Genomic DNA, 9,553 nt, shown 5'->3' with positions numbered 1-9,553 from the left:
CAGGTGGGCCTGCACAAAAACTTACGACAGGTTATTTTAAAAGGTTGGTATTAGACTTCAAAAAGTCGCATTTTATAAGTTTATTTTAATAAATTTTAAATAATCATAAGTAGGTTTTTTCTCAATTAAATTTTAGTTTTGCCTAATCTATTTATTTTATACATTAAATACTCGGAAGTTAATCAAATTTTAAGACTGTCAGTATTTAAACAGTAAAAAAAGGAAACACATAATTTAAATAATTTTCTTTATTATTATTCCTTATAAATATCGCAGTTTTTGTAATATATTTAAAAAAAAAACACCGACACAACAGTATTTAAGTACAAACAATATGAAAAAGTTATTCAGTCAAATATAAACTTACTAAGAATACCATAAAATGTTTTGATTACAATGAACATGCAATAAAGTTATATTAATTATTGTCACATAAATAAAATTCTAGACTAATGAGTAATTACAATTGTAATGTTAACATAAAATACTATAAAATAAAAAAAAAAACACTTCTTTTTAATTGTGCGATAATGGACCTCGGCAATGGCACATAAGATACAAAATAAATATATGAATTTTAATTACTTTACTTTAAAATACAAGCAAATAAATTATGAAACAGAATATATTAAAAACAAAGTTAGTTAGTTTTTTTTGTTGATAATATTTAAATCTTATAAATGATAACCATAGATAAATAATACATATTGTCAAGAATAAAAATTCAAAATAAGAACAGTCATTTGGCAAGAATTTACATTAGAATATATTATAATAAAAATACAATTACACCGATGCATCGTGACAATAGTATTGATTCCAATCTTATCTTATACAAGAGATTTATTCCATACAAAGAAATAGATAGTTATATTTTCGTACAGTGAAATTAATTTATTTCATAGTTGACAAAAAATTACAACGGAAGTCAAGTATTGAAGATTTCCTATAACATGTGGGTAAATAGACATTTAAGAGATTCATATAATGCCTTATGTACTAACGCCTCAGCGTCAACATTTAAATATATCAAATTAAAAAAAATATTTATTATACTGCAAAAAGTCCTTATAAACTATGTAACTTTTATATATTTATTATAAATATATTGAAAAAGTACACAGACGATTAAAACACATTGCACGTTAAGGCACCAGTTTCAAAAATGCAATAACTATCAGTCATATAACAAATGTAAATAAATATATATATTTTTTCTTTTTATCAAAACTTTTGTAATACCTAAAGTCATGTCATGTCACGAAATTAATACTTATTTTTTTATCTAACATTATTTTAGACTAGACATCCTTAACTATGAATAATTTGAAAGATTTAAAAAAATGAAAAGAAATTAAAATTATCTATGAATTGATGAATCAACGAAAATTACCGCTAGAATTAGTAATTCAAAAAACGAAGACGTAATACGTAAATGAGTATATATTTCTTTTATAAATATAGTCAAAAGTATAAAAGTCAGATCTCAACCCGGGCGAGATTCTTATTTATTAGTGGCAAGATTCTTAAAAGATTTATGGTGTTAATGTAATGCTTTGGTAATTTTGAGGCGGTTCGACGTTTTCACTAGATGGTCACTGAAAATGAAATAAAAATTATTAGTAATATTCAGTTTTTCTACAAATATGTATATTAAAAAAAGAAAAGTTTTACAATGACATAATTATTGAGAAAGACTCGCGCTGGCATAACAATGTCAAAAAGAACAGAAATTTCTAAGAATTTCTGCCAAGTGCCTCTCACGCCGAAACGACCGGCGAGTCCAGCGCAGGATTAATGGCCTAACGTTCTGAGATTGAATATTGTGTTGGATTGCAAGCACAGACATCTTCCACCCAATAAACGCTAAAAAAATCTTGATAGAAAATCTCGCTCCTTTTTACCATCTTCGATACCGATTTTAAAACTGAGATCTGGGCCTTCGAATTTAAAAATAATATTTCATATTAAAATTGGTTGGACCTTTTAAAGGGATTTACGGTTTATAAGCTAGCCACTCGAGCTGAGGCGGTAAATGGTAATCTTTTTTATTTATATATTTTGAGTATACAAATTGCGTGTTTTTTTAACTTACCACGAATCTATTCACTTTGGGTGCAAATGTTTTTGTGACAGTTGTCGTCTGCACCTTCATATTTTCGAATTTCTCGCGCAAACTGGAAGAAAATATATTTGAAAACAAAACGAATTTTATTTTTGCATAGTAAGCAAGAAAGAAACGTTTAAATATGAATTGGTCTAATTTTTTTTTATGCAATAGGTAGGCGAACAGGCAAATGGGTCACCTGATGATAAGTGGTCACCACCGCCCACAGACATTGACGCTGTCATATCCATAACGATTCCGAAAATTATAAAAATGCGCATGCGATGGCGCATTTTTGGCGATGTAAGGAATGGTAAATATTTCTTACAGTGCCATTGTCAGGGTGTCGGTCACCACTTACCATCAGGTGACCTATTTGCTCGTCATCATTTAGGTAAATGTCAATCCAAGCAAGGCCGAAGATGTATAAACCACATCTTGAGTTGTCAAAGCTTATAAGCTTATTAAAAGGGTTTAAAAATATCGAATTATCTGCAGTACCTCTTAGCAGTCTCTAGCTGTGAGTCTCCGTCCTCCTCTGCCTGCCTCTCGAGTAACGCAGAGGGAGGACGAGGCTCGTTTTCTCGTTCACTCTCAGACCAGTGCTCGAAGCGGTCGCGGAAGCTCTTAGTTCTGGCCAGCTGCTGAGCCTATTGAATATACACTTATCAATTTTTTTTTCATTACACAGTTGTTACGTGAATCCTATTAAGAAAAGTTCATCAATTTCATTAGAATATTTAACAAAGCTATACATTCTCTAATCAACTTTCGTTCTTTAAATACACATATGCTATGCAATTATTTATCTGTATTATTTTGTACTTTTAAACAATCTCGTTATTTTTTGAGACAACACAACATCCAAAGACCCCCCCCCCCCCCATAAAAGCCATGATTCGTGTGCACAGATGGGCAATAGTTGGAGCAAGTTCACGCATAAAAACTTTCAATGATGAGCATCAACCGACGGGTCATTCGCTTGCAGCAAGGAGACCTAAGTACTGCTGCGCAGGAGGGCGGCGCCTACCTGCTGCAGCGCCTCGTCCGCGTGGCGCGCGTAGGGGCGCTCGTAGTCGCTGTCGTCGTCCTCGTCGCTGCCCTCCGACGACGACGAGCGGCGCGCCTCGTCGGCCGGCGGCGGCGTGAAGCGCTTCAGCGGCTTGGGGCCTGCGGACACACACGCCGTCATGGTGGCCGACCGTATGCTGCTGGTCACTGGCTATTTCTGGTACAGCGAAAGCGCCGACGATATCGATGTTATGTGCTCCGGTGCCTTTTACTCTTAGCCTTCTAACCGTTGATTTTGGATTCGAATACTTCCACGCGACTGACACTTTTCAAGAGACTCTGGGGCACTGAGGGTGCAAGATTTGACCCCCATCGGCGAGATGTCACTCAACACGCAGTACCCGTTTATTTTGCACCCCCTTCCCCTCTTGTTTGAGACGGACATGTGCCCTTTTCACCGATAGTCGGAATATATGATGTGTTTAGATATCGTGCAAGGGCGTGTCTGAATTTATAATTTTTGCATAAAAACTTAAACTTAGGCTCGGGTTCCAAATCAAGATTGCTGAACGCATAACTATACTCGCTTAACGTAAGCACGTGTGTTTATGCGTTCGTGCGTGTGCGTGTGCGTGTGCGTGCGCGCACTGACCGAGCTGGTCGTCGGGGCGCTCGCGGCGCTCCTCCATCTGGCGGAACACGGAGATCATGCGCGAGGCGGTCTGGCGGGTGGCGGCGAGGCCGGCGTCGGCGGCGCCGTCGTCGCAGCGCACCACGCCCGGCTCGTGGTAGGGCTCGGGCGACGGCGTCCGGGGCCGCTGCGGGTTTCGACGTTAAAGCTCAAGTAAGCGAACACTGAATCGATAGGTATAACGACATCGTATTCACGCCTTGATAAATTCAATTTAACACTTGGTAGGCCCTTGTGCAGACCCGTCTGGGTATGTCCCACCCACTCATCAGATATTCTACTGCCAAACAACAGTACTCAATATTGTTGTGTTTCGGTTTGAAGGGTGAGTGAACATCTTAGTTCCCAAGGTTGGTGGCGCGTTGGCGATGTAAGGAATGGTTAATATTTCTTACAGCGCCATTGTCTATGGGCGGTGGTGACCACTTACCATCAGATGGCCTATATAAGCTCGTCCGCCAACCTATACCATAAAAAAAATCGTCAATTAGACTATAGACAACAGTAATTTAAAAAGTCAGTCAGAGGTTAGTGTTGGCTTCACAAAGTCACCTGCGGTTGTCTCGGCGGCGTCATGCGGAACTCCTTACGCTTGGTCTCAGGCTTGTAAGTCTCGAAGAACTTGAACCGATCGGATATATCAGCAGTTTCTATCTTCACGTCTTCCAACTTGTCGCCGGCACGAACGACGTCTTTCGGTACAAATGGCTGTAAATACATTTTCAAACTTATCTTGGAACTTTCCGCGAATTATGTAATGTCAAATTTTAATTGTTTGATCTTGTCTCAAAGTATTTTTGAGTTGTTAAGCATTTAATTACAGGCACAAGGGACATTACATCTTAGTTCCCAAGGTTGGTGGCGCATAGGTGATGTAAGGAATGGTTAATATTTCTTACAGCGCCTTTGTCTATGGGAGGCGGTGACCACTTACCATCAGATGGCCCATATGCTCGTCCGCCATACAATGCTATAAAAAAAAAGAATTCCGAACTAGTCTCGGTCCCAATTTGTTCGGTCAGTCGAGGTTCTACTGTAAGATTAATCTGGGTTAGGTACTTGAAATCTCTATTTGGCTACTAGAGGTGAGATGGCCCAGTGGTTAGAACGCGTGCATCTTAACCGATGATTTCGGGTGCAAGCCCAGGCAAGCACCACTGAATTTTCATGTGCTTAATTTGTGTTTATAATTCATCTCGTGCTCGGCGGTGAAGGAAAACCTCTTGAGGAAACCTGCACGTGTCCAATTTCAATGAAATTCTGATAAATGTGTATTCCACCAAGCCGCATTGGATATGCTCCGAACCTTCTCCTCAAAGGGAAGGGGGCCCTTAGCCCAGCAGTGGGAAATTTACAGGCTACTATGCAATTAATTTTCCGTTAAACGATTACAGAGCTTATAAGGTAATGGTACTTACGATTTCTTTCCGCTTGGGCGGCTCTTGAGCCGGCGGAGACAGAGGCGCCATGTGCTTCGCATTCGCGTCCAATTCTAAGAAAATTGATCGGGATTTTTTTGCTATACCTATAACAAACAATTATAAGATATTTTTAATGCTTTCATTTGTTCCTGCTAACTTATATTGTGTTCGTGAAAGATAGATATTGAAATAATAAGGGGCCATTAATCACGTGAGGCGAATCTCACGCGGGAGATTTGGTTCTTGGTAAATATCACGTATATAATTACTTTTCGCCTTACAGTAGACTTTTTTTTTTTTTTTAATTTAATTAAAAGTTTGTTTATTCTTTGGTTGCTTATATAACACAACATGTTATGGAAGAGTGGGTCCCTCTGACACGAGTATGAACTGACAGAAATCATCACTGGTAGAAAGTTACATTGTTCCTGAATATTATATAATGATTTATTTTCTATATTTTTCTTACCTTCATTGAAAAGTGTCGGATCGTCAACTTCCCTGTTCTTCGGAGGTTGATTCTCATCATTGAAGATCTCTCCGTTTTCGAATCGCTGTTTGATAGCTCGTGCCTTCTCACAGTCCAGGTCCAGCTCCCGAGCTATCTTGTCTGATGAAGTTACACCTAAAGATCAAAGCGTTGGTCATAAGAATAATTAATTATCCACCTGTCTTTACATGGGGGGGGGGGGGGAGTTGCTAGACTAGGTACCCCCTAGTCCTTTTACTAAATCTCGATAATGAGCATGTAAATCATACATTCAATAACGATCGGTTGAGTTAAGGCGTAAAATCGTAACAAACAAATAAACATACTCATTTTCACATTTATTATATTCGTTAGGATCTTGAAGATGACTGAGTTATTTTTAATTACTGAACCGAATTTGATGAAATTTCTTATTCGGCTTGAACTCCAACTAAGGACAAAGGTCCCCGACCTAAAGACCCTAAATACCCTACGCATACCGTTAGAGTCGATTCTCGATCACTCGGCAATTAAGCTCGCTACGGTAAAGATCGTGCCATACCTGCTAAGGGCCGTCTTTGACCTTCCCAGTCTGATCCTGTTCGAAAATACAAGGGCGCCTAAAGCATGTCCAGCCCGGAGCGCCTAGATGGTCAAGGCCTGCCTTGGTATTCGTTTAAGACGTACTTGACTAACTGAATTTGGTAATTGCATAGGTGGGTCAACTGAATTTAAAATAACTCACCCTGTTCGCACTGCATCACCGACTGCTCGTACATTTCCTTGATCTTAGCTTGCTTTCCCTAAAATTATTCATATTATTCGTCGCTAACGCTTCATTGTGAAGTTTACTTGAATAAAATTGATTTGATTTGAATAGCAACGACTATGTTTGGACTAAGTTTTATATAGGACTCTAAGATGTAAGATAGTCATATTAGCGGGGCGTTAGAGTGCTCACCAGGAACAGTCGGCTGCGGATGTTCTGTATCTCCTGCTTGCGCTGGTGGTGTCGCGCGGCGGAGGGGGGGCCGCGCTCGAAGCGCCCCACCAGCTCGCTCATGTCGCACAGAGACGTCTGCTCGCGCGTCGAGTTGTGCGCGTACGACTTCTTCAGCACCGAGTCCTCGTCTGCGCGACGGGAGCACGGTTACATCAGTTAGGCATTTAAACTTGGTAACTATTTTTGTCAACTTACGGTGTCAGAGAGTGTTATTTATATTGTCTCCAAATTTGTTATTTTACGACAGAGATTGCAATTAATAGACTTTATATGAGTCCGATTGTCTTGATATCGTTTATGCTTAATGTATAAAAAATAAAGTAACAGCCGTTAAGGCCCACTGCAGGTCCTTCTTTCCATTTTTGAGAAGGTTTCGAGCTTATTCCACCACGCTGCTCCAATTCGTATTGCTACACGTGGTAGATTCTCATCAGGTTTTCACATATTTTCCATCACCGCTGAGGCACGAGATGAATTTTAAGCACAAATTAATCAAATGAAAATTCAGTGGTGCTTGCTTGCAGTTTGCACTCATAAGCATTCGTTAGGATTCACGTCTTGTAAGTACTGGATCATAACGGCCTAGGTGACCCGAAAAGATACGAAGTCAGAACTAAATAATTCTCTGAAATCAGTTGAGTTACGAGATCCTGTAAAATAGAAGCAACAATTCTTATAAACTGAAAAAATCTACCTTCATCTTCCGCTTCGCTCGAGCTGCGCTCCACCTGGACTCCGTTGAGGTATTCATCAGACACACCGATGTCCATACCCTTCGCTTTGAATCTGTAAAAATAAACTTTTATAACTATCCGTAATACAGACTAACAAGACAAATACTAAATAATTTTCTTTGAAGTAGTTCGTGTAATGTTGCGATCCTGACGGTTTAAGAAGTCAATTGTGCAGAACATATTAAACTGTAGAATTATTTGTTCTGTCTATTCCGCCATTCCTTTTTTTCATTCGCACACATAATTTGTTGAGACATCGAAGGACTTCAGACGCACTGTTTAAAAGATAGGTGACTAGAATTAATAACAAGGAACGTAAAATATTAAATATTTTTATTGAATTTACGTATGTATTCCGTGAGAACTCTATACTCAACGCAGACACGAGCGTGAAATAATGTGATAAGCTATATTAGCTATATTAATTATGAAATATATATGATACACGTATCAAAATGGGATATCAACATACGTCGGTTGTCAACATTTCGAAAGTGATATACGAGGTGAACTCTTACAGAATTCTTTTTGTATTTGCCACAGTCCCAATAATTATGGGTTGAGGGGGCTACTTACTATCAATTCTACCATAAATTTTTCAGAAAAATCAAAGAAACGACAGTTGGAACGAAATTTCTTTTGCTATATATTATGTATTAGCTGAACCGGCGGTTTTACCCGCGCGAAATTTATAAAACGAAAAATTCCCCGTTTCACCCTCTTAGGGGTGGAGTTTCGTAAAGCACTCTAATACTCTTAACCGATGGTTACAACCGATAAGGAACCTACCTGCCAAATTTCAAATTTGTAGTTGTTATTATTTTTGAAATTTCGTTATAATTATGTATTTCGATTTTATATACATATTTATTATTTATGAAATAAAATTGTTATTAAAAATCCCGCATGTATTCAAACAATAACAAGAAAGAAGTTTAAATAATGTTACTATCGAACCATATCTAACAAAAAGAGATGGAGAGAAATCGAAAGGCAAATATCAACTGGAAAGCTGACGATTTCAGTCAGTTAACTCTACAGTAAGCCGCGTAAAAGGTCCTTATTCCAAAAAAAAACATTAACGGTGTTCGACCACCAGATATACTACAGATAACACAAATAAAACAGTCGAAATAAGATAAAACACTCGCCATGTTTAGCTTAAATTAAACCCGAAAAGATTGACTAAGTTACATTACGTTATTTGACTGAAAATATATTTCATAAGACTTTTCAGATGGAATACACATCTTATATATGTTAGCGAATGAATTCACAGCTACAAAAAAACATGTACTATGGCAAATTATTTTCGTAATAAAAAGTTTGAGTCAAAAAACAACTCTTTAATCTTCATTTCATAACTTTTAAATAAACATTAATGTAGCACCGGTACGGAATGTTGATTTAATCGTGAAAAACTGGCACGAACGGCCGTTTTCATTTTTACTAATTAAAATACATAAGTATAATAATTAATCGTTAATGAACAATATTTTATATATATATAGAGTTCTATAATTGACTACTGATATCATAGAGATTTTTTTTTTCTTTAAATATTTGTATGTATACAGAACGCACACATATATTAGAGTAATGACACTTAAAGTATATGTATACATAGAATTTATATATATTAATTTTTATACGATAACCTATAACGAGATTTTACTAATGGCATTTAAAATAAAAATAATAGGTAATAAATTATTGTAAACGGGCTACAGTGACAAATTTATAACAGACTAAATATTTATTTTATATTTTGATAAAATATCTGAATAGACTTTATTGTAATTTTTGTAGATATTTTTACATTTTTATCAATACTTTACACCGTAATACATAACAATTAATAGCTTAAGATTAGAATGTCTAGAGAGCCGTTTCCAAATAGAACACACCGATAATTATATTTATTTAAAAAAAAAACCTTAGTTTATGGTATATTTTGTGACGTCACAAAGAGCTTAATTTTGAAATATTAAATAAATCACTTACTTATAAACGTAACAGCAAGTTGAAACTATAAATGTACGTTTAATTTTTTTTTAAAACTTTTAATTTCAAGTACAACACTTCGAACAGTATATAGTATTCCAGCGAAACAGTAA

General features: G+C 36.8%; 1 protein-coding gene across 1 annotated transcript in view; it reads right to left on the bottom strand.

Moving 5' to 3' along the window:
* Positions 1 to 233: 233 nt before the first annotated feature.
* The window catches only part of LOC113398396 (uncharacterized protein), a 39,621-nt gene continuing 30,301 nt past the window's right edge, over positions 234 to 9,553 (bottom strand). Inside the window, exons 7-17 of the mRNA XM_026637129.2 lie at positions 7,397 to 7,488; positions 6,661 to 6,830; positions 6,445 to 6,502; positions 5,700 to 5,855; positions 5,228 to 5,334; positions 4,362 to 4,517; positions 3,771 to 3,936; positions 3,138 to 3,277; positions 2,609 to 2,757; positions 2,096 to 2,177; positions 234 to 1,598 (exon numbers count right to left, since the gene is read on the bottom strand). Coding sequence (XP_026492914.1) covers positions 1,596 to 1,598; positions 2,096 to 2,177; positions 2,609 to 2,757; positions 3,138 to 3,277; positions 3,771 to 3,936; positions 4,362 to 4,517; positions 5,228 to 5,334; positions 5,700 to 5,855; positions 6,445 to 6,502; positions 6,661 to 6,830; positions 7,397 to 7,488 — 1,279 coding nt within the window. The 3' untranslated portion in view covers positions 234 to 1,595. The remainder of the gene's footprint in view (positions 1,599 to 2,095; positions 2,178 to 2,608; positions 2,758 to 3,137; positions 3,278 to 3,770; positions 3,937 to 4,361; positions 4,518 to 5,227; positions 5,335 to 5,699; positions 5,856 to 6,444; positions 6,503 to 6,660; positions 6,831 to 7,396; positions 7,489 to 9,553) is intronic.

Source organism: Vanessa tameamea, chromosome 26, assembly GCF_037043105.1.
Source record: "Vanessa tameamea isolate UH-Manoa-2023 chromosome 26, ilVanTame1 primary haplotype, whole genome shotgun sequence".
Classification (NCBI taxonomy): domain Eukaryota; kingdom Metazoa; phylum Arthropoda; class Insecta; order Lepidoptera; family Nymphalidae; genus Vanessa; species Vanessa tameamea.
Note: the sequence above shows the minus strand (reverse complement) of the source record. Positions and strands in the feature narration are given on the sequence as shown.